The sequence below is a fragment of the Pyrgilauda ruficollis genome, unplaced genomic scaffold, assembly GCF_017590135.1.
Source record: "Pyrgilauda ruficollis isolate IOZ18807 unplaced genomic scaffold, ASM1759013v1 scaffold45, whole genome shotgun sequence".
Classification (NCBI taxonomy): domain Eukaryota; kingdom Metazoa; phylum Chordata; class Aves; order Passeriformes; family Passeridae; genus Pyrgilauda; species Pyrgilauda ruficollis.
The window spans coordinates 6,099,701-6,125,059 of record NW_024526044.1 but is presented as its reverse complement, the minus strand read 5'-3'; the positions used below and the strand labels follow the sequence as shown (position 1 = coordinate 6,125,059).

Genomic DNA, 25,359 nt, shown 5'->3' with positions numbered 1-25,359 from the left:
TTTCATACAGAATTTTTGACTTTGTAAATCTGGTAAAGGGTCCAAGTGAACTGTTTCCTCTCCTTATGTCATTCCAGAGTTAAAATGCTTCAGGTAGATAACATTTTAAGTCTTTTAGATTTAACGGTATAATTTTTTTTTAATTTAAACATCTATATCTCATTTTGAATGCAGGTGTCACCTAATAATTTTTATTTCATTGTATAAATTCAGCATTATGCACACAAAAAAGTCTGAACATTACTGAAATTAGCTTTCACAGCTTAATGTTTCCAAAAATTCCACCGTTTCCCTGAGGGGAAAAAAAAAAAAAAAAAGAAAGGATAAAACCACCCAAATTTTGAGAAATGCAAATTTTCTTTGGAGAGAATACTGATTTTACAGAATTTCTGATTGAGTTGGCCGTTCTATTTGGCCATCACCAGTAAGGAAGTATAACTTGAAGCAGGGGGATTGTATTACAGGGAAGGGATGTAGAGGAGAAGGGAGTGTAAAAATGCATTGTAAATTCAGAACAGACCAAGACATGAGAATGAGACTGAGGTTGTGAAGGTGAGAAGCTCAGGAACTGAAATACCATATAATTGCCGCAGAAGTGGCCTTCCACTCTGCCAATGCTATTTTCATTACAAGCAGCAGATGTTACTAATACTTCAGGTTTATCAGGTGGGATGATGCAAAAAAATATACCAGGATAAGAAAGGAAGACAACAAACAGAGCACATGGGCTGTAAATGCTGACAGCAACAGCCAAATGTTCATCTCTTTCTCACTCCCCTGGGCCCTGCACCTATTTTATGTTTGCTTAGTCTTCCACTTTCCCCTGTCTTGGCTTTTTATCATTTTTCACATCACCCTCTTATGCTTAGCATAACTTCGCAATTTAAATTGGCACCTTCACATAATTCCTGAAGACGCAGCTGCCCTCGGAAGCTTTTTGTCTGTAAGAACTCACCCTGAGCTTTAGCTGCACTGTTTTAACTCCTCTTTGGACTGCACACTTCTCAGAGGGGCACTCCGATACTGCCTGGAAATTTATCCTACCACATAGTGACTTCTCTCCCCTATTGCCTAAGTAATAGAAATAGTCAAGAACAGAGGAAATTTCTGCCTGTGACTCAGCCCTACAGAGCAACAGAGAATACAGTGAATGATCAGTAATTGATCACAGCTTCCACCTACAAATCTTCTGAATGGTAAAACTGAAAATACAGAGGGACTCACCTGGATTTCCTCTTGCAATAGACTAGGAGATTATCAAATAGAAAGAACATTCTCTCCTGGATGTTTCCTGCTGAGATTTTTAACAAAGTCCCTTGCAGCAAGAGCTGTGTGCAAATATCTGTCAGATTTGACCCCTGAAACACAAAAAAGAGAAATTAACTTTCCTTTATGAGTGCACAATGAAGGTCTTTTACTAACAAGCCCTTATTTTATCTGCCATTAAACTGTGAAATAACTGATGCACTCATAAGGATTTCACCCAGATCTATTTGCCTTTCCAGTGAGATTTGCCCATTAGAAATGTCAACTCCATTCTAGCTCTAACACCTTCCTTTCTTTCATAATCTGCTTGTTCTGCTACAATTTAGCACCAGCCTGCACACACAAAATACACATTAAATTCTAAATTCCTCTGAGTGATGCTGCCCACACCTTCAAGAGTGTTTACATGTCACAAAAGAAACCGAAATAAATCCCTGTACACAACATGAGTCGTTAAACTGCGCAGTTAATAGCCTCCAGGGAGCTTGCTGGTCCAGCATCCTACCTCCCATCCTTCAATGTGGGACTGCAACTGTTCAAGGGCTTCCAGTTTCTCCATCTGTCTCTTGGTCTCATTGATATTTGTACAGACTGTCTTCATTGCCTGCAGTGCATTCTGGACAGCTGGATGATCAGGATGCTTAGAGGGAGTCCTCTTAGCTAATTCCTATTAAAAAAAAGAGAAAACATGGAAACTGAGAAGTGGTTCATGCAAAGGTATGAGCATTAGCAAGCAACCCTGCAGGAAAATGCCAGAAACATTGCAAAACTAAAGAGAATTTGGGGGCATTTTACTGCAGATGCTATTCTCTATTCTTCATGTGGACAGGGTTAATATGAGTGCTCTTAAATAAATGAGGCAATTGCTTGTTAAATATGCTACATTAAGAGAGCTCAAGACAAGTCTGTTTTGCTGTGTCAGATGTGTTTACTTTGTATGTTTAGAAGGCTGAGGCATGTGTCCTGACATCAAGACAAACAACACCTCTGCTCTGAAGGAGTCCGTAAGAGTTTCTGCTTCACTTGTGTCAAAGCACAACAGCCCAGTTAAGTCCTGTCCACTGAAAAACAGCAGAGGCAAAACTCAGAACCTGACAATATTAATGAGTTTGGCAAAAGGGGCAACTGTCAATTCACAATTAATCCTTTTTTTAGATCAATAGTATTTCATAGTCAGCCACAATTGAATAAGAATACCTTAAAGAAATCTGAAATATGGCTGGTAATTTAACCTTGATACATAATATGGTGTTTAAGACTGAAATACTTAACTTTCTCACTATCTTCCTCCCCAGTATGTTATGTGGTTGTTTAAAAGTCCTGTGCTGCTGAATTGCATCATTTTGCAAGAGACACAAGAATGAATTTGGATACAGCCAGAGAGTCTGCCCAGTACTGTGATCTGAATGGGGCTAGACTGCTTCCACCCATCTGTGATTTACAGAGTAACAGATGCACAGGATAAGGAGGCTTGCTGCTACAAATGTCAGTTGATATCAAAATGAAATTCCCCGCGGAAGTCTTTACTTTTGCTGAAAGTGACACCAAGAAAAGTAAATGTTCAAAAAGCAAAGGCAGGAGACAGGTGTTATGCTTTGGTGACTCTAGCCTCTGTGATTGCTACACAGATTACTCTCACTAAAAACCAGTGAAGTTCTGCAGCTCCAGTGTCACCCATACTGCACTGGGAACAGGTATGTACACACTAGCACTGTCTAAACAACCCATTCAGAAATATCCCCAAAACACAGAGAAAGACCTCTTCAGTTACAGCACGCCCTGCTGCAACAAACAGCACCTTCCCCATGGCAGTCACACGCTGGGAGCAGGAGAGGAGGAGGCTGGGAGCAGCAGGGAGGGTCTGGCTGGGACTGGCACTGCCCCTCCACAGCCCTGTCTGAAGCCATCCAAGGCAAAGCTGTGCTACCCTGACACTGCCATTTCTCAAAAGAGCAGAGCTCAGCACTTTTGAAACACAGGGCGAGAGCTCTGGGTATTTATTTCTTTTAGTGACACATTTATGATGTGTAAACTCTAAAAGCACTTGACAACATTTTGAAAGGCAGCTGAAAGACAGCCCTTACCCAGATGTCAATACCTGGGTAAGCCTTGTCCTCCACAAAGCCCACAGACACTGCTGTCTGGAATTGCTATCTCCTGTACTGCAACTTGTGTGCTAATAGGGTCAGGAAACAAGGCTGCTACCAGTTGTAGAGAACTACTTCTTGCCAAGAGTTTCTTAAAATAATTCATAAAAGACACTTTTCTTTCTTTTTTTTTTTTTAAGAAGTCTTTGACATCCTTCCCATGTCCTCGCTCACCGCACAATATTGACTGTGTACTTCAAACTGACAGCAAATACACTTCACAGCTGAAAGTTACATATTCCTTTATTTCAGAAATTCCTTCCTCCTACCTTTATTCCGCTGAGGACACTCAGACATGGCCTAACGTGGACTTTGCTGACACTGTGCACTGACTGGTGCAGATCCCTGCTGCCCAGCTGCCCTGCTCGGTGCCACAGCTCCCGGCATGCCCCACCGTGGCTTCAGAGCTGTGGCCCTACAGCTTCACAGAGATAACAAAAGACAACATACTCCTTTGTTTATCAGTTCAAAAAGTTAAGTTAATCAACAGTTCAGCTCCAAATGTGCTTGAAAAAGGAGAAAAAAAAGGCAAAAAAACCCAAACCACCTTTCTGTAAACATGTATGTTCCTGGGAGTTTTATACTTGTATTTTACAGTTTGTAATATCTGCCTGTACTAACCAGAAAATAAATGATACATCAGACTTCCTCTGTGTACCTGCAAATCACAATAGTTGTTTTATTCTGCATTTTGTTAAAACTTGTAATTTATGTCAATGTCTCTGCAGGGTAAACACTCCACAAGCGATAGTGAATCAGATAAAATAGATTAGCTTCAATGTGCCACTGAACCTACAACATATGCTAATTTAAAATGCAATAAAAACATGTTTCTGGTTTTATAAATATCAGCAGTTATTTGTGATTATATATATGTGTGGAAGACAAAAACATGATTTATAAATTGGCAGTGCTTCTTAGAGCTCTTTAGGGAATAGACAATTTTTAGTATTATGCTACATAGAGTTGGATTTCAACCACACAATGTCATGAATCTAAGAGCAACACAACTTTTCTTGGAGGTGGGAAGGGGGAGAGAAAAAGCCAATCCTCCAAAGATAAATGTATTCAATTACAGCCAAATAGAAGGTTCTGTTTCTTGAACAGCTACAAGAGGAATGGAGAGATGAGGGAGGCAATAAGGTAAGCTTCCTTCATCCTGTTCTGTATTCACACCAGTGGCTTCACATCTTTCCTTTCCCAAGTGCAGGCAGTGATTGATGAAGGCCTGTGTGTGCCTCACTGCTAAGCTTTCCTTTCCAGGGGATTCTCACTCTGGTGACTCCTTCCTGCACACAGATTTTTCTGCCCCTCCCAGGGCCAGAAAAACTCTTCTCCGCAGGAAGCAATACATAATTACTCCCCTAATCGCCCATGGACTTGTACACCCTCAGATGTTTTTAAAGGATCAGAGGTGGAATGTGCATTTCTGGCTGGAGTCTGAGCAAATCATCAACAGACCAGACTTCAGGCAAGGTCCAAGCCCTTCGGGCTCTGGGCTCTCAGGAGCAGCGGGGTGTGGCTGTCATGTGCTGCACATTCCTCCTGTGCCAGAGGAAGGACACACAAGTGACTGTGCCTAATCCCCACACCATGGTGTGATTAACTCATGATTACCACTGCCCCAGGGTTTGCTTCTTGCTGACAGAAATGCTCTTTATTAAGGGGAAAATACTATTTTTGTTCAGAGAGTGGTTTGCACAACAGCTGCTTCTACTCTTAAGCAGCAGAGTTGAGATTAGTTAATAGAGTCCCACAATTAGCAGAGCTGCCTTCACCCAAAGCCCCATGCTGGAAGCATCTGCTCAGCAAGTTCTCCAGCCACCCACTTGTGCTGGGTGTCTCTTTATCTCTGCTACCTTCCTTCTTCCCAAAAACGAATGCCCATCACAGCCAACAGTTTCATTTTGCTTGAGCCTAGTCCAAGCCCCTTTCTCAGTTATAAGGAACTAATTTACTGACTCACAAATTCTACACTAATTTTTTTGTATGTTGTCTGAAGCAGACAAGAACTGCATTGGGGCAAAAATACTATTTCTCTATTTGTGCAGAGATTACAAAATGCCATAGCTAAGTTTGAGTCCCATTCTTCAAATCACACCAAAGGCTTGCAAATTAGACAGAGAAAAAGCAACAAAAATTATAAAACTCAACCCCCCCAACCCCGACCAAAAAAAACCCAATAAACCTCACCCAAAAAAAACCATCCCACCCTCTCCCCCTTCCTCCCAGAGAAAATCCCCAAACTGAAAAACCCATCCAAAACCTGTCAGGCACTTCAAAACTGCAATGTTTGTGTCACAAAAACTGGGAAACTATAAATAAAATTGAAACGTATTGGCCACCATCATTTGAATCATTGTTCTGTCTCCATCATTTGTTAGTTAAAGAAACCCAAGCAGCTCCATCAGAGCACGAGAAAACATAAGGTCATCCTGTTGCAGGATGCCATATTTCATTGGAAATTACTGCAACGCTTACAGTGGATCAGCACTTGGAGATATTCTAGTGCATTATTCCTAATTAAGTAACTCAAATCAACTCCATGCCAGATTCTATTGCTCTGAAGAAGAACACACACACATATGTTATTAATAAAAAGTATTTAAAATATGTGCCTTACCTTACTACTTCAGTTTACTTTCAAACACAAACAAATCTGAATTACCTTGTGCATACTAGCTTTATCAAACTCACCTACTTGGCTGCACTAAATACTTACATTAGACAAGTTCATATCAAAGTTACCAGATAATCTAGATGTTCACAAACTCTTGCTGAAAACAAAGTAAAAGAGGAAAGTAGGCTAGCTTTGGTCTACGACTTTTCTCATCAACTGGAATACAATAGTATCTGTTTGCCCTGGGAATTAGATAAAGTAAGATCCAGTCCCCATGAATACAAAAGAGCTATTTCAGGAGCTGTAACTGAAGTTCAGTAGCAAAGGGAGAACAAATACTTAATTTGAAGGTTGTGCTATTTTTAAATCTATCACTTTTTTTCCTTGCTTGGAGAGCTCCATTTTCCTGGTCAGCACAAACAGAATCTGGCTGTGTTTTCCCTTAAGTTTTCTCATGTCTGAGACATTTGTGTATGGTCTGGTAATTTCATGCTAGCAACTATCAAGTCTTGAATGGGACATAACTTATTCGCTATGAATTCACCACCTCTGAGAATCAGAATCAACCACACTTTATAACGGTCACTGATATTTTCTGAGCTCCTAGTGTTATGGTATTATTTCACTAACTGAGGCAGATTTGTTGCCTACTGAAAACCTAATTCCTATTTGCTTTTTCTTAAAACTTTTATTTCCTGTACAGGAAGTTTCAACTACTGTGTGATCTTTATCAGCCTGTATACAAGAAGAAATCCATAGCAAAATGGAATGCAGCCCCACAAGATGCCCAGTCATGGCCCTCCCTGCAAGGTTATTTGTTCAACAGGTACACGTGGATCTGGGTCAGCTGCCCCAGAGCCAAGGGTAGGCACAGGGAAGCAAATTCATCTTACCCCACTGTGTCTAGAAAGCAAGAAACTCTGTTTCAGTCTTCATCTTGGTGGTACTGGCTTTGGTTTTCAAAGAAAGGACGTTTGGTCACCAGGAGTTTTGACATACATTCATCACAGAACTCCTACTTTCTTCCAGAACTCATAAAGAGACCTTTCTTTCAAAATATGAGGGAAAGTATTTGTATTTTTTTTTAATTACTTTTCTTTTAGTAAACACAGTGTGGCCCTAGCTGAGGAAGAGACTGACATCATGGAAGATAGATGGCTGTTAGCAACAGAGTATCTACCAGGCCACCGGGGGATGCAAGCTCTCTCAGAAACTGCTTTCTCCTTTTCCCTCTTCTTGTCCCCATCAGGCAGATGACCTAGCCCTCACCAGGAAGGATGAGAGGCAAGTCAGCTCTTTTCAGGTCCTTTATGCTTTATCTTCTAAGCTAAGAATATCAGCAAGGGGGCCAATTAGTGCCACATACCATAGTCGTTTCTGGATTGACACCCCTGCATTGGGAAGTCATCGGAGACAACCAAAGCTGCCAAACAGCTGTCAGAAGATACAGGATTTTGATCATTACTGACCTACTCACCATCCAACTAGAGATCTTGTAATGAAAAACATATCCCTTTAATAGTCCCCAGAGCCATCCAGTCCCTCAGAACACAAGCACAATTCTAGCTGAACACAGTTTTACAGGAAGTGGCTGAAACAGCCTGCACAAGCCTTAATAAACATCTGAAGAGCAGTGAAGTCAAAAGGCTTTGGTTAGTCAGTAAGTCACCCAGTCTGCTCTACCCAGACCACAACAGGATTCAGCAGCCTGCCAGCATCAGGAGGCTTTTTGCCTGTACCCATAAAAAGCCATTTTCTTCAGAGAAGATCCAACTTTCAGAAGTGCAAATCAGGAAAGCAATAGTGGCAACAAAAGTCAGGGCTAAAAATATGCAGAATCACTCCAAGAATAAAACAATCATCTGGAGAAATACTTCTTCAGGCTTACCTTGAGCAGAAGAGGATATTTGCAAATTCTCTGAATTGGAGTCAGCAGATAACCCTCTAGTGGAATGTCTGTTGTCTTTCTGCCTCCCAAGAGCATGCAACCCTATAATCAAAAAAATAAATAAAAGTTACCTCAGACACAAAGCTTTCACATTTTTTTTGACACAATTTTGTATTTCTAAAATATGCCTTATGTTGCGAAAGCGCTGTACCACACCTAAGGTACAGGAAATGGCATTTCATTCACCATACAGCCATCAAGTTTGACATACAGCCATCAAGCCTGCAAAGTTCTGCAGGCATCAGCAAAAGAAAATTTGCTGTGGATAACAATGGCTGTGCAGAATGGTATCTTCTCAGAGAAATATTATGTAGCTGGTGACTCAAAAACTATCCTAACAATACAATGGCAAATGGCAAACCTAGATGGACCATTACCTAAAATAATCCAATTTACCCTCACAACAGATATGACCCATTGTCTTTGTTCACTATGTAAATTTGTATACTGTAGGTCCAGAAAACTCCTGAAGGTTAAAATAAAGCCTGCTAACTTGTAATCATGTAATTAACTTTAGTCCAATTCTTATGTCTGAACTGAACTGGAATTGAAACAAATTAGTCATCTGCATAACATTCACCAATTCTCTGGCAAAACATTATGCCTGAGCACAGCTGGACAAACAGCCTGGGCACACTGGCTGGCTAACCAGCACACATGGAACTTCTCCACAGATTATGGAAATTAATTTCTCAGGATTCATATAGAAAGGGAGTTTAAGAACAGGGGATGACACCAGGAAAAAAACAACCCTTATAGTCCTTGATCTCCTCAGTTTGTAACAATAACCTGTAATCTTTGTGACAAATCAATACTGGCCTACTGTGAGCTTTTTACACATTTCCTGATGATTCTACTATTGCTGCCAAGAGACAGGTAGGAGCTTCAGGTGGACTTCAAGTCTATTTCAGATTAACTATGTCCTGATTCCTATGACCAACCATGAATACGGACTTTGCTCCAAAAGTCAATCCAGTTGCAAATCTGTCCTGTCCACATAGAAGTAGAACTCTAAATGCAGTTCAGCCAAGAAGTGCCTGCTTTGGGGCATCACCAGTAGTGCTTTCCCCTATGAAATACGTGCTGTGGCTCAGACACACTCTGAAATTTACTGAGCTTTTTGGTTGTAGCTCTTCAATTCTTCTCTTCAAGGAATGTTCACAGACATCATACATTAAATCTCCTTAGTCCTAACTAAGGTATTTTTATAGACAATTGTCTGTACAATAACCTGTCCCCAGGCTATTCTAGATCTGTGGCATTGGCTACCCAGCTCACAATGTTCCCTGCCCAAATTCCAATTCTCAAGTGATTCAGCCATTGCCATCTCTTCTTTCAGCCCTCTCTCTAGCTCTGGGCTCAAAACTGCCCTTTAACACTTACTGACTTTTCAAACACATTCTCACATTCTATGTTTCAGCAGCTGTGAGGGGGCAATCAGGCAAAATCTATCCTCACAAGTGAAGCTTTGTACTTTAGTGCTGCCTTCTCCACATAGTAGCATCGTAGCACTGGTTTGGGAGGCAGAGAAGGAAAGGGAGGCCTGGAAGAAACTATAGCACCACAGCTGAACAGATACATCACTGCAGCCCTTCTTCCCATATCTACTGCAATTCTAATAGCCTCTTGGATTCAGGTGCTGCAGCAAGCCACAGCAGACAGTGTGACATCTTTGTTGTCCCTCCTAATCAGTTTGCCAGCTGCTGTCTCTAACACAAACAAAACTTTGTCAATCCAGTGGAAGTGGAGAACATTCTGAAGGTTGGGAAGGACTGGGTTTACATACACCTTCCCTCATCTTTCTCATTGGTTTCCCTCAGCAGAAGCGCCCAAAAAAACCTCATGAACAAGGTAAGGGTCATTTAGTAATTCAAATGGTTTGATAAAGTTCATTAAAACTCAGACATGACAGAGACTCTGCCTACACAACAGCACGACGGTAGGCTCCCTCTGAGGTCTGTATCTTGTGGCTAAAGGAATGCTCTGGCCCTGCTTGTGACTGATGTTTATATGGAAGTTTTCTTTTGCTGTACTACATTGGGAAAGAACATAACTTTCACAGCAATCAAAAAAAAAAAAAAAAAAGAGAAAGAAAAGCAGGTCCTTTACAAGAAAGACAGTCTTTATTTCACTTCATAGAATTTACTAGGAAAAAAGCTGATGTGATGTATTATTCCCTTACCTATATGCCAACCCTGTTACAAATGCCACTCATCCATCATGGTCAAGAAAACAAGACATTGAAAAATCAGTCAGAATTGGGGTGAAAGTAAGGAGGAGAAACAACCAAGAAAGAAAGAAAAGTAAGGAATGCAGTGGTAGAAGGCAGTGCCCACTGACTGTTTCTCCTTCCAGCCCAGCCCCTAAGGCATGTTTGAAGGCTGTATGGCCATAGTCTCTCCTTGGATATGAGTTAGGTTACTTTTGATTTCAGCAGCAATGATGCACTCAAAACAATTCATCCAGACTACAATTCTTGCCCACAACTGGACTCATGGAGAAAAGGGTGTCAGAAGCAGGTCACATTTTTCTCATGAGCCTGCAAATGGTGAGTTGGTCAGAGAACTGAGCAGGGAATCAAATCCAATGGGAACTAGCCTCAGTCTTGTTGCTGACTTATTGCATTACTCCTTTTATCATCTTTGCTTGTTTTTTCTGATGATTTTTCAAAACGAAAATCTTCCTTGTTTCCATTGCTATCACTCCTGCTGGTAGTGCTCAGTTCTGTGCCTCAACTCATCTGTGATTTCAGAACCCCTCCACCCTGAGTGCTCCATACCTGCAATGGGTAATACCTGCAAAATGCCCAACATTCCTGGGATACCAAAGAGTTATTATGAGCACAGGGCAAAGTCAGATCATCCAGTCAAGAGTGCTAGAGAAGGTGCTTACCAGAAGGAATGTTCTCACTGCAGGGATCTTGTTCAATTCCATCAGCAGTCTGAGTGCTTTCTCGTGGTTGCTACAGTACTCCTCGTACACAAAGAATTTGTCTTTCTGCAAGGAAAAACAAAGTAACTTATTGACTCAGACACCACTGGAGAGATTATTTTGCCACAGTCTGCTACCAAATTCTTTATAAAGGGAGGTGGCATTAGCATTGGAGTTTTCAGGAAGTATGTGACACTCGTAATGTGAGTAATGCATATAGGTGCTCACTAATTCCTGACTTACTGTGTTGTAAGTTAACAGAGACTTTTCTGAGCACTGAGACTTTCAGCACTTTTCCTCTTAATGCTTCACTGAGATCATAGGTATTCTTTCCTGAAAGGAGGGATTTTGCTATCTTGGAAATACTTGCATGTGTTGTGTCAGGATATGCCATGAAAGTAGCCAGAAGCAAAACAAAGCCAGGAGCAAGGAGGCTCACCACTCCTGCAGGAGTGGGAAAGCCAGGTGGCTGGGAAGAGCCAAGGCCTGCAAGAAGCTCTGAGACCTGGAGGGGAACTATAACACAAAGCAGTCAGCTGGAAATCCTCTGCCCTCCAAGGGGTGAGAGCCAGGCCCCAGTAGGTTGGCTGGTTTACTTTGTGCCCTGAAACAAGCAGCAGACAAAACCTAACAGATATATATAATAGTTTCTGTAACTAGAAGAATTTCACCAAATACACACCAAATAACCAACATATTACAGATACTAAAGAAGGGAAGGGTAGCTTCACAACTAGACTGAGCTACTAACACTGTGACATGTCACACCCACCAGCACATGCTGGAATGAAATCCCCTGTTAAGAAATGAAGGTCAGCTGGCAGGTCAGGGTCAGCAAGTTCTGCTCTACTGATCTTCAGATTCAAAGACAGTGCAACGCCTTCTATCTAAAATGATCAGAGATGCTGAACCCATTGCAAACACTAGATAACTGGAAACACTGAAGTGATTCACAAAAGAAGCAGGAACAACTATTTCCATGCCCAAGCAGACAAGGCAAGGGGCGAGTTGATCTTCTCAAAGCTGGTAGGAAGGGCTGAACTTTCAGCAGCTATATTCAGAGCTTCCAGTATTGCATTCACCAGAATAAAAGGACTGTATTAGGCTTTAGGCGAAATGAATGATTCAGAAGCTAAAAAACCCATCATTTTTGAGTGCTTCTCTTGATACCACTTTATTTCCTGATTCAGGTTAGCTTCTATGCCATAATGCAGCACCATGTGGAGGCACTGAGACAAGCTAGTTTGCATATAAAAAATAATTTCAAAGCATTAGTGTGGCACTCTGCAGAGTAATATGTGAGGCTTTCCAGAGGGACCATCTCAGAGCACCAAGCCTTGCAGTGTTTGCTGTTGCATTCACAGCAGGATTCTGGTCTGAAAACATTCTATCTGAACCTTTTAATCTCCCCAGAATTTGGAAGGGGTTTTTTTTTGAGTTTTGATTGGAGTCCTGGCACTCTTAGAGCTTCCTGTGTCAGCAGACGGTACTTTCAGCATTTAGCTACTTTTAAGACTGCTTGCAGTGATCCCAGCAAAAAACTACTGCCAGCTGAAGGAGTTTACTAGCAGGAAACCACGGGACTACATGTCCCAGCTGCAGTCACTGGTATTCCTTTTGCTATTGTCACAAGGAAAAGAAATTGCATTTATGTTAGTGTAGGAGAATCTGACATTTTGGTCAGATATACATGTTCAGAGTTCTGTAAAATGCTTCTGGGCTTGGTTTAATTAATTTTTCCTTTCTTGGTACTTCAAAAGCAAGAACTGAAAATCAATAGATGTATGTCCAGACACAAGAACAATGGTACAGAGCAAATAAAACAACAGCCACAAAGGGTATGATGCAAAAAGCTGGAATGCAGATGTTCAGGACTTTTATCCTTCATCAGCAGCTGTTCATGTTGCTACTGGGGTGCAATACTGGGAAGCTGCAGAGAAACAAAAGTTTCTGACCACCAGATGCAGGAAAAGGCAGGCCTGGGTCCACAGCACAATAGAAGAAAAGGCAACAGGATTGTTGCGAACATAAAAACAGGAGAGTTACAGAGTAAAACAGACATAGATGTTTTTCCCACATCTCCACTCACTTCTCCTCAACTCCCTGGATGCACACAAGCACCATGTTTGACACTAAAACCAGCAGCCATTAACACAGAATCATCCGTTACATCAGTGCACACAAAATGTCACTGCTCAGGTTTCTGACTGCAGCTTTGAGTGCCTGGAGTTTGGGAGGCTATATTTAGATGATGACAAAATCCTCTTGCCAAAGCTCAAGACACTACAATAATTATACACACACCAGAGCGCTTTCCTCAAGTCTTTCCCAGCTGTACCCCACGCTGTCGACCCACAAATATGAGAACTATGCTTAAAATTACTCCATGTCTGAAGTGTTTCATTTCCTCTCTGGGTGATACTCAGTCCTAGGCTTTCCCATAGCCTGGTGAGGAAATTATCAGTTACATAATTACAGATGTTAGCCCAGGAATTCTAAACCTGCAGTTGCTCTAGGTTAAAGTGCAATTATGGTCAGAGATGTGACCAGATAAAAATGGCACTTTCTTACTCAGCAAATCTGCTGGATACACAGCTAGACCTTCTGTTTTGGTGACAGAAGTAAGACTGTACTGTTCTCAGTTTGGTTAAAATAACAATTTAATCTTTAACAATTAGTTTATTCTCCAAATATGTTATTTTGGATCCATTAGTACTGCCCACAAATTAATGCCAATTTTAAAACAGCTTTGACTAGAAAAAAGCAAATAAGACTTTGGAAAACTGCAACATTTTATTTGAACATATTTTTAACATGGCATGGCATTACCTTGTTTCAAAGCAGGCTGAAACCAACCCTGTCAATATCAAAAACATAAACAGAAGACATAATTCTCAATGACACAATATCCCCGATGACTTAGACAGTAAAACTGATCACTCATGCAACATTGCTCCAAAAAATGAGCATAACACATTTCCCTAGAACATGATTCTAGCTATTACATCCCCAAGCCTCTAGCAATATGGCAATATCAGAAACAAAGATCAGATGATTCTCTGCCCTTCTGCTCCACACACAGTCACACCCTTTCCTGCCCTGCTCACAAAGTGTGGTCACTCCATGGTCAGCGCATGTGCCCTCTCTGACATTAGAAACACATCCCACATGCTGTTTTTGTTTAAGGTTGTACACTGGATTTGGAATGAATATTCAAGGATGTTCTGTACCATCGGTTACAGTCACAGTGAACCGCAGCTCCAGAATAAACTCTAGCACCTACCATCAGACAATGAATTTCTGATCACCTAACCACATGGAGTACAGTAGGGCAGACAATGTCTGTCTTCTGAAGGAAAACAATTTTTCACACCTGAATATCAGATCATGCACATTTCATAACCTCTTAAAATATCTCAAAAAGACAATGTGCACTGATTTCTTTTTTGGAATTCTTGCAAAATCTGCTTGCTTGCTTTAGGTGTTACTCAAGACTTGAATCCTCCTGAACTAGAGGTCCTTGGGACAATATTGGGCCCATAACAACTACCATCCCTTTATGCAATTCAAAAAAGGTGTCAGTGTGGCACTTGAGCACATGGTTTAATAGTGAACATGGTGGTGGTGCTGGTCTTTTCCAACCTTGATGATTCCATGATTCTATAAAAGCAGTGTTCTGCTTCTGAAAGCTGGTGGATCATTGCCAAGTAAGGCTCTTCTAGGCCAAGACAGACCAGGAAAAGCCAGGCCTATGTACACTAGAGGACATTAAGGATACACAAATTTCATGAAGAGGACCCAAGCACTGCAGTCTGATGGAACTCCACATGGTGAATCTGGGGATTGCTACAAGGATATATGATACACAGAAACTTAGAGAAAACATGGTCCACTAGAAAAATGCAGTGTCTGGATAAAACAGCGCTTCAAGAATTCTCAAGCTTGATTTTTTAAAGTATTTTTAACACTAAGTTTCTAAAGAAAAGCACCTCTGCTAACATCCAGCTGCTGTCAAGTACTAGACTCGTGACCAGGACCAGGAATGACCTTGCCAGGTGATCACAACAGTGGATACACCAATACATTCAAGATTCAGGGGCCTTGTGTCACTTCCTCACTGCAAGCTCCCCACAGGACTCACTGTGATTTGATGATAATGAAAAAGCAGCACTGAGGGAGTTCCAGCACTTCTTCTGAGCATATTGCAACAACAGAACCCTGCCTAAAACAAAAGACCAGAGAAATGTTCTCCACAGTTTCCCTGGGTGAAACGGCGAGCACGGCTGCTGCAACCCATGACCCCAGGCTGCTGCAAGGCTGCACGGCCAGCCAGGCTGCTGCAAGGCTGCACGGCCAGCCAGGCTGCTGCAAGGGCTGCTTGGGCAGGGAGCATGACCATCACACACCCCTGCCTGCAACACCAGGCAAGCACCTGCAGGAGTACTGTTTCTGAGGCACTTGAAACTGTGCTGCTTTTTTGAAACTTTTGGAACAAAAGCAGACAAATTCTCAGCAATAAAATGTGACCAGATGGGTGAGGAAAAAAAAAATTCAATACGAAAGGGAAGAGTTTCTAAAAATACATAGTGGTTTAGCTCAGTTTGATGTGGAGTCCATTGTTCTAACTTCATTCACAAGTTTTTTCCCACCCTACCTACAACTTTCATACAAGACACACATTGTCATAGTTTTGCTACAAGCCTTAGAGATTAGGGCTTGCTAAGGGGCCGGAGAGCTTATGACAGGAAACCGTATTTTCAGATAGCATTAAGTCATTGTACTTACAAACTTTAAGAAAACATTTCCCAGTTCATGCTGAGACTGGGGTTCTGGTTGCAAACAAAATTCCAGAGCAGCCAGGAACTCCTTGTGAACACCAAGAATGTCTTCAATGTTAGAAAATAAGATCTGAAATATAATGAGAAAAACATTGCTCATTTTTAATATATGTCAATGGTTTTTGCTAAGTAGTAATGCCAAAATACTGTGGAACTTTAGACTTACCATGATAGAATCCAGAGCTCAGACAGGGACTTGTAAAGAATGAATTACACTGTATTTGCCCCTTTCCTAGCCCCTATAAAAATATTTACTGCTACTGAAGTACCTGCTGTAAATTAAGGTTATCTTTGCAGACCCCTGAGCATGATAAATGCAAGCAACCTCTTTTAAGTCTTGAGACTATTTCCTATGAGAACAGCCAGGTAAATGGAACCACAAGGCCAAACTCGTTTTGCAGGAGACAGAAGCAGGGAGTAGTTTGCCTTTCCTTCCCATGCATTAGAAATCCCTTTCTGGAAGAAAGGGACTTGAAGGTATCACACACAAGCATGTACCTGTAAATAGGAGACAAAATCTGCCATATGGAATCCAGCCTTACGCTGCCCAGAGTACAGAAACGTGTACATTTCTCACAAACCTCAAGAGCAGCATTTAGAGTTCCCTTTCACTGACCTCAGTGACACCAAAAGGCACATGTAGAGGGGAAGAGGCCCCTCATTCAACCTTGTATTAAAAGGTAATGGTGACAGTTAAATGATCCCTGTGATTAGAATATATGTGTGCTAAGGGGAATAAACTGCCAGGGTGAAAGATGCTATAAACACATATAAACACATTATAAATCTTGGTCATTTTCATACAAAATATGAGAAGAAAGTGTGAATTCACATGATGGAATACTATCTAGAGGGGGCAGAAGTCCTGATGTGAGGTGACAGCCATCAGTACTGGCAGCCACTGGAGGGAAGGCTAAATGGGCAGAGTAAATCCTGAAGTCTGCAGTGACATACGTGTTGCAGACAATGTTTCTATCACTTTGCTTTAACTATGTCACTTGCAAAGAGAAGACCTGCAGTGCAGTCAAGCAAGCTTTCACATTCTGTGCCAGAAGTGGATTAACAAGCAAGAAGAAAACATCTGTCAGGGACGATTTTATCCATCAGGAGCAGTCTTCAGGGGTGGTTTGTGATCCAAGGAGTATCTGTGCAAGCTAATGAATTCTGAGGTGATCAGTAAAGCTCTGCTTGCAGCAGAATTTGCAGGTAAGAGTCACTTGAAATTCAAGGCAGCAGACAGACCTTGACTGCACATGCTCCCGTACCAAATCCAGTTACCAGCCTTGTGCACACCCTCAAGTTGTACTGCCCTCAAACTGCTCTATCAGTGAAGTCACAGCAGTGATGCTGGGAGCATAGCATATATAGTAACACGTCAGGAGAGTTACTCCCACATGAGGCAGTGAATAAATTCAAACCAATTTTTTATGATGTTGCTGCAGCTGTTAGTCACTGGCGCACTTGTAAAATCTGGGCCTGGCACAGGACTCAATGAGGCCTTTCTGGAGAGGGCTACAGCAGCTAAAGACTACTGAAATCTCTGGTGCTTAACACCAGCTGTAGGAGAAATCTGCAAAATAATACTGGAGGCAATAACCCAACTTATCTTAAAAACCACTTTGTCCTTTTGCTCAGAGGTGAGTGACTGCCTGAATGCCCTGTATTTTCCTCTAGGCATTTCTGCACGTGAAGAAAGAGAGTAAAGACAGGCTTCTCCTTACATAAGCTGCCAAACCACTTTTATAGTCTCTTCTACTGTCGGCCATCTCACAGCTCTCTGGTGACTCAAGACACGTAATATCAGCAGGCAGATTATCAGAAGTCCCAAGACCACCTTGCTTTTCCTGGCTTTACCAGCTAGGTGGGAGAAAGGAGTGGGAAATAAAAAACAAGTATCTTTCAACTGCAGGGAAGACAAATTATTTGGTATAGCAGGAGATGGGGGCTGGAAGGAAGAGACAATATTAACTCTGGAAACTATGGACACATGAAAACTGTGCGTTGTAATTCTGTTTCACCAGAAATAGACAAAAGCCTTTTATTACTGAAGGGAAGTTCTCTTATTGAAAGCTGGGTATTGTAATAACAGCAATAAATGAGGTTTCACAGTGGCCTCAAAAAGATCCCCCTCTGACATCTCAAGAATGACACAAAAATAAAGCGGTACTTCCCCAGAGGAGTATGCAGAAACTTCAAGTACAAATTCTGCTGTACAGGATTGTAGGCACTGCATCTGATTATGTGGAAGTCATAATATTCATTTTGATGACATGAATAATGATAGAATAATAATTTTCACCAACATCAACAAATAGTTGTGTAAATTTATTTTCATGCAGAGCTTAGTTTCTGCACACTTCTATGTACACAAAATCTACTGTCACTAATCACTTGTCTACTTTTTCTTCAGCCACCCCTGAACTTACTCCAGTTGCTAGACAGTGAGTTTTTGGAGAGTGGGGATTTCCAGATTTGAAGACAGCAAGAGACTGAGCTCCACCAAGCTGCCAGCAGTCCTGTTCCCAGCCCCTTCTGATGCCAGCCAGTCTATACCATACCTTGCTGGCCTGAAGAACTGACAGCCAAGGTGGGGCTGGAACCCTGCTCACCTGGAACACGCAGGAAGCCCGGCACAGGAAACAGAGGAGCCAGCCAGGGGAAATGTGCGCCAGCTGCAGCACTGCAGGTGTGACACAGCTCCTGCAGCTGCCCTGCTCCCACGGGCTACAGGGCAAAGCTGCTGCTGATTCAGGAGAAAGCACCATCCCGTGGCAAACAAACTGCACTCTGTCCCACTCACCAGTGGGTTTCACTTGCATTTGTGTATGAAGAGGGGTTTGGTTTCATGCACCTATGTGTACAAGGTGAGTTTTTTAGCCAAATAACTACAAGAAAGTGTTTTGTGTATTTATGACATTAATGAACAACATGCACCCCTGTGACCACAGGCATTAGAGAAGCCTGTACCTCACAGTTCTCTATGTCCCTTAACTATTGCCAGTGCAAAATTCATTCAGAAACCTCCTCATGCAAGGGTCTCACAATATGTAGACCTCCCACAAAAACCCAAATTCCATTCCCCAAGAACACAAAGGAAAATTCTTGCCTCCTTCTCATAAGCCCTATCAAATTGCTGTTAGTAGAAAACAGCAGATGCAAATTGGCTAACTGAATATTGTCAAACAAAACAGACAAGGGCTGTGGATTCCCTGTCTTTCCTCTCAAAGACATTGAAATGGCCCCTCAGTACTCTACTCAGCGTTTCAGAAATCTTGCCAAAAGTTAGTATTTCTGACAACACTACACTGTTGTCAAATTTTACTAAATTTAGCCAGTGAGATGAAAAATTACTGGAAGATGACAGCTATAAGAATGGGCAAATAGATTGACAGATAAACTGTCAACATGAGCTCCTTTCCTTAGGGAATCAGCTTAATAATAAGCATCAATATGACAAGAGGATATTTGATATTCATATCAAGGAAGACAGAAGAAATACCTTAACATTCTCCTCTGTTATGTACTTCTCAGCTTTGTCCACTGCATTCTGTCGGATCCGGTGAAGAAATGCCTGCAGAGATAAAAGAAGATTTATGATCAAATTGTTTGATAATCGTTTGATTTCTCTCTTCTATTTCCTCTAGGTTCCCATCAACACAGTTTCGGTGATTAAGACTGAAAGAATGTAAACATTTACAAACTCCCCACCACAGATATCCAGGCTGCATGCAGGCACTACCAAAGACATTCCCTACAAGCTGTTGGGCTTTGCCTGACAATTAATGTCTTCCCTTTGTTGAAGCTTTCAGCTTTAATTATCTGTTACTAGCAGAAGACTACAGCAGGGTCCATTGGTTCCTCTGAAGGTTTCCTGTGTCTCCAGGATGCAGCTGGTCCGCCCCCGGGGCAGCGGGCTTAGCCCGCAGAGATGTGTGTCAGCAAGGGACTGTAGTAACAAGGGAGGGACAGTCACACTTCTGGAGCTGAGGCACATCAGAGCCATGAGCTGGGGCTAGGGACAAGTTCAACAGTCTCAGTATGCAGGGAAGAGAAATGGAAATCATCAGACAGCGCCTGTGATATACTGTCCTGTTCACTTTATTTCAGTTGTTAAAAAAAGACAAAACAATGCTAGAACTTAGGTCAGGTTTCTGCTTCTCTCAGCTCTGCACAACTCTGTGCCAATAAAAGAGTGGAGACGGTTAATCTAAAAAAACAGCTTTTTTGTGATGCTTGTCTGAAAAGACCACATGATGTGAGCACAAGAAAGGGAGAAAAGAAGGGACGAAAATCAAATAAAAAATGTAAAAGACACAGAAGCAGAGAGAGGAAGAAGGATGAAAGACCTGGAAGGAAAACAGACAGTCTACTTTATACACAGTCGTTCAAATCTCCTACAGCCTCTGATTTGCCTCCATGTGCATGGACAGCAGTCTATCCACTAATAATAAGACAGTTACAAAAGATTTTGGTCTTACAAATTCAATAGTCTATTTTCCAAAATGCAATTCCCCGCAAATTAACAAAACTTAGTAGATGCAGAACAAGTTTGTTCCCCATTTTCCAATACCTACTGAGGTGCAAGAAGAATCTTTTGCAACACAGTCATTCAAATAAAAAGTATGAAAACCACAAGCTATTAAACAGCAGCTCACGGAGATAATGCTGCATGTCGCGTTCACATGGCAACACCACTTTCTTCCAAACCACTTCCTGCTTGGAAACAGCAACCCTTTTCCCAGAGATGTTATTCTGACATTCAGGTCAGCATTTCCCAAACTTCTCCAGTGATTTTTTTGTGCTACTTGTTTTATTAGGGTCTACGTTCATCTGTACCTGCACTAGCCCTCTAATCTAACCTGGTGACACAGACTCCAAGATCTATTACACAAGTAGTGCACAACTCTTTTGGGGGGAGGGAGTGCTATGATCTTTCACGAGACCTATTGATTTAGCTGGAAAATCAGAGTTATTTGGACCAGAACATCACAGAAGTGATGCCAAAAGAGAGAATGTGGTGGTGGATGAATATTAAAAAACTTGCCGCGCCTATATCTTATTTACATTCCAAAATGTTATAGAAGAGGAAGTAGTTGAAAAGGTAAAAGCTTGTCTGGCCACCTAAAGTTACTGCGACAAATTCTCTCTGGCTGCTCCAACCTCTTCACACTCTACACAACTCATATATAAATTCAAGGGGTCTGGTCCTTGGCATTTTTCAAGGAATTTTCGGGGACCCCACAGTATAACCCCTTTCATCTGCAACACCTTCAATCTCTGCAGCAACTAGCCTCCAAGGAGGTGTGGAAGCATGGGGGTCAGCTTTCTTAGGAAATCTTGGAAGTATGACCTAGGGACTCTGAAATCATTCCTAGGACACCGCAAGATGATCACAATCGCCCCTCCATGGCAATCAAGAGCAGAAATCTCTACTGTGGCAAGCTGGTGGTTTCCTCTTCTCTGAAACTATGAGGCATTACTGAAACAACAACCAGCTGCAGATCACTGAGGCTGTTGAAGAGCTGAAACTAAAGAACAGGCAACAGAAGTAGGCTCTGCTTCCTTCTGTCTTCTTGTTGTACCCTGGTCAGGACTTACAAGGATAACGATTTCACAAAAAGCAGAGATAAGAAGATGGCAGCACGACATCTTTGCTCCTTATCCTCCCACACTGCATTTCCCCCCTGCCACTCCGAGTGCTCCACTGTGCTCACACTGGGCCACGGCTCAGCAACCCAAGCTGTTTGCTTGGGCAGCAGAGGAAGAGAGAAGCACTGGAAGAGCCCGTGGATCCAGCATAAGAACAGGACATGGCACAAGGCAGGAGAAAAGTGGGAAACCAGGCTGATCAATTTTCATGCTCCTGACAAAGATAGGAAAGGCCCCGTCTTCCATTTTAATGTGCTCAGGATTAGGAAAACAGTCCAGAGAAGACTTGTTTTGGTTTAAAATTCTGCAGTGGTAACATCCATGTTTATTTGTGCACTGTAACCAGTTGTCCCAGAGGTCTGCTCTTCCCAAACTCAGCAGGCCACAGCTGATGCTCCTCATGTCATGCATAAGCACGATTTATACTTTGTCTTACAGTACAAAGCTTTGCAGGATTCAAGCAAATCTATGACAAATTAGAATGGGCAGAGTGAAATGTTTCCTTTCTGCTTCACAACATGTTGGACAAGTTCCTTCCAATACGGACTAATAGAAACATATTACAAATCTAGAATGAAATTTAAGTATAAAAGTTCATTTCATTAAATAAGTACTTTTTAATGGCCCCTTTTGTATGAAAATGATTTGTTCTTCTATTCACAGTGCTCATAATTCACTGTTTCAATGAAATCCCATTGTTTTGAGGGTCTTTGCAGCACCTCTAAACCACAAAAGCACAGAGTATATTTTAAGGAAAGAATCTGCTAATTGTTGTTGTCACATGAAACAGTGGCACACATGAAACACATGAAGCAACTGGGATAGCTCTTAAATGCTTTTCATATGGGCCTTGCTGAACTCAGCTTGTAGCCTTAACCAGGGAAAATTAGTATTTTCCATCTTCTATGTAGCAGAAGTAACACAAGCCAAACACTAGGGATGAGGCAGCGACAGTTTGCTCATGCCCCTTCTCAAAATTCATGTTTAAGGCATTTACTTCCTCAAACATTCAGAAATAGCAAGAGACTTCTTACTAAACAGCAAGGCAGGCAAAGTGTGCCTGCCCCTGAGGGAAATGAAAAGGAGAACAGAAACAGACAGCAGTGAGGCAACCGGGCTGCTGGAGAAGCAACAACTTAAAGCACAATCCCGTAAAACTTGTTTCCTGAACAGCTGAGTGGAATGTCACATTGCACTTAAGAGAAAAGTGAGACAATTTCATTAAACCCATCAGTGATCAGGACTGATTCAGAACAAGGGTCCAGGGATCCAAATGAGCCTAGAATTTTCAGAGTTAATATTAATAAATTGCTTTACACTTGTGTCATCAATTGTTTAAAGCTTCTTGCAAGTGCAGACATCTTGTTTCCAAGAAAATGTGTTCACAGTGACAAATTAAGAGGTGACATGAACAATAAATTCCAACATTTAACCATCACTAGCATCTTCACCTTGCAACTACAGAACTTGCAAACATAATTTTAATTTCTCTTTTTTTCATCACTTGAATTAGTTGCCACTAAATTTGGCTGTTAGAAGTCTTTGCCCCCATACCAAAAACCCTATTTCTTTAGCAAAGCAGCTCAAAGCAGATGTGAGAACCTTTCAGCTTTACTGAAATAGTCTGACAAATTGAGTGTTTGCTGAAGTTCAAGTTTTAAGAACAGATGCATCCTTGCTCACATTACTCAATTGTTAGCTTTGAACCTTGTCATTTTGATGATGTTCTTTTGCTTTGTATCAGATATGCAGTTCATAAGCTAAAGCTCTACACAAATGACAGGAAACAAATATTCTGCATCCCCATCCCACACGTTAAATGCAGTTCTTGCATGAGTTGACCTGAGGTCTGAAAGACAATGTAATAAATAATAAAAGCAACATAACAATGACTGCACAGGGCTATTCAAATCTTTCAGCATTTCCCTTCAAGGGTGTTGTACAGCACACAGGCTAGGGTCACCACCCAGCTCGGAACCCAGACACCTCAGCTGGGGTGAGCCTGCTTCAGTTCTGCTGCTCCCGCCACGGCCTCAGTGCTGAGCACTGTTAACCAAGATCTACTGATGTCCATCCTAGAGACAGCTGGATTTTAAAGACAGATGAAGTAGTTCTTGAGCAAATACAGATGACTGGTTTTCCAATATCTCTTGCTGTCCTGGGCAAATGCCAGTGTACAATGTAGAATACTGGGCCTGACTCAGGTTTTTCAGTTGTGAAATTAAGTTAGAATATTGGAAATCAGAAGCAACTCATTTGACATTACTAGCATTACACATGTAAAATGGAGCAATACTGAAGCAACAATACTACTTTTAAAGAGCCTATTACTATAACTCTTAATGGCAGTCCAGTATTACTGGCTGCTGTATTAATACTTCTATAAAAACACATTTTAAATTATCAATGTCTGGAGAAGAAGGAAGAACTTAAGCATCAGATGAGTGCATTATACTAAAATTCTCCTAAACAATAGAGCCACAGCTGTGAGAGACAGCAACTCTGCAAAAACACTGTAGCTGTAGCTGAGCTCTACAGGAAAATTAATTCATCAGCAAATACCTGAATAGGGACTCGCCTGATAGACAGAGGTGTTTAGTAAGAGGAAATAGCACCAGAAATATCTTTTATTGCCCTAATTTCAGGCTTCCTGTGTATAAAACTGGCTTTAAAGCCTCAAAGCTTATTGGTACTTTTCTTTTTTTTAATCTATCCCCTGAACAGCAACTAAATTATTAGCTAACCAAGGTGATTAATAAAAAGAAAAAAAAAAAAAAAGAAAAAGGAAAAAGTCACACACAACACGGAGCATCAAACACTCTCTGCAACAGCTCAGGCAGTCTGAGGTGTAGAAGCTGCGCAATCATTTCACACACACAGAAGCACAGGAGTTACAGGAGGCACCATCTCTTGCACAGCAGACTGCACGAACGTTTGCAAAATAAGCAGATTCCATTTCAGGTGAAACTGGAAAGACTCTCAGAAAAGAAATGCAGCTTCAGTTGCAAAATTCAGATATGTCACAAGGGAGAGATCCTTTGACCTGAAGCATACTTTTGATGGGTATTTTTTGTAATTGTATAGATAAATAAGCAATAAATACATGTACTCATATTACAAAACCACCACTCATACTGGCAATTCAATAAACATTTACTAAGCATTGATCATGGCAATTTGAAACTTCTTCCCCACTTCTTAGTCTGACATACGGTAAAATACTAAATGAAATATAAAGGAGCATTCAGAAATTCTGCCATTTAAAATTAATTAATAAGTGCACGTATGAATAAAATGTTTGAAAAAATAAACTTGATTATTTCTTTAAATACTAGATAAGAGAAACAGCTACTGCTATTATGAAGTACATGCCTGAGATAATTCCAAAACTCTGATTTGTCCTTAGCCAATCCTGGATTTTAAGATTCCTGCAGTTATGACCACGGCTGATTTATCTTACCTCTATTTTGTTGTTGTTACACTGCCTATAACATCAAATCAATCACAAAATACTGGCATGGGACAGCACTGGGACTTTCAGCTGAGCTTTAAGGACTCAGACATTCCAACTGCTTTCTTCTCACTTTGAATTTCTTGACAGAGGTCCAGCACAAAATGGCCTCAATCAACAAATCTCTGGGGCTTAAGTGAGGATTCACCTCATCTGCTCGCACCCCCTGAAATGTGAAGCCTTCCCTGAGTTAGGGATCCAGGTTCCCACTACAACAGAGAAATGGGCAGGCACTTAGAGGATGAGTTACTGCTTTAGGAGGATGTTCAAGAAGAGAGACTGAATTATAATCTAGAAAGGTTTCCCGTTTCTGTCAAGAGTGAGCCTGGGTGACAAATTTAGCTCAGACCACAGTCCTCTGCTGTACCCCTCTCACTGCATGGGCAAACACAAATTCCAGGGTAGTGAGTGCTACTGAATCGTCTCTAGAAGTGAACCAGGACTGTCTC

At 41.5% G+C, this 25,359-nt stretch overlaps 1 protein-coding gene across 2 annotated transcripts in view; it reads right to left on the bottom strand.

Annotated features, from left to right (window-relative positions):
• Nucleotides 1-25,359, bottom strand: part of PREX1 (phosphatidylinositol-3,4,5-trisphosphate dependent Rac exchange factor 1) — a 120,253-nt gene that overhangs the window by 52,136 nt on the left and 42,758 nt on the right. For both annotated transcript variants that reach the window (XM_041478486.1, XM_041478487.1), the window contains exons 2-7: nucleotides 19,250-19,321; nucleotides 15,698-15,820; nucleotides 10,874-10,978; nucleotides 7,922-8,023; nucleotides 1,772-1,933; nucleotides 1,225-1,358 (exon numbers count right to left, since the gene is read on the bottom strand). In XM_041478486.1, coding sequence (XP_041334420.1) covers nucleotides 1,225-1,358; nucleotides 1,772-1,933; nucleotides 7,922-8,023; nucleotides 10,874-10,978; nucleotides 15,698-15,820; nucleotides 19,250-19,321 — 698 coding nt within the window. The remainder of the gene's footprint in view (nucleotides 1-1,224; nucleotides 1,359-1,771; nucleotides 1,934-7,921; nucleotides 8,024-10,873; nucleotides 10,979-15,697; nucleotides 15,821-19,249; nucleotides 19,322-25,359) is intronic.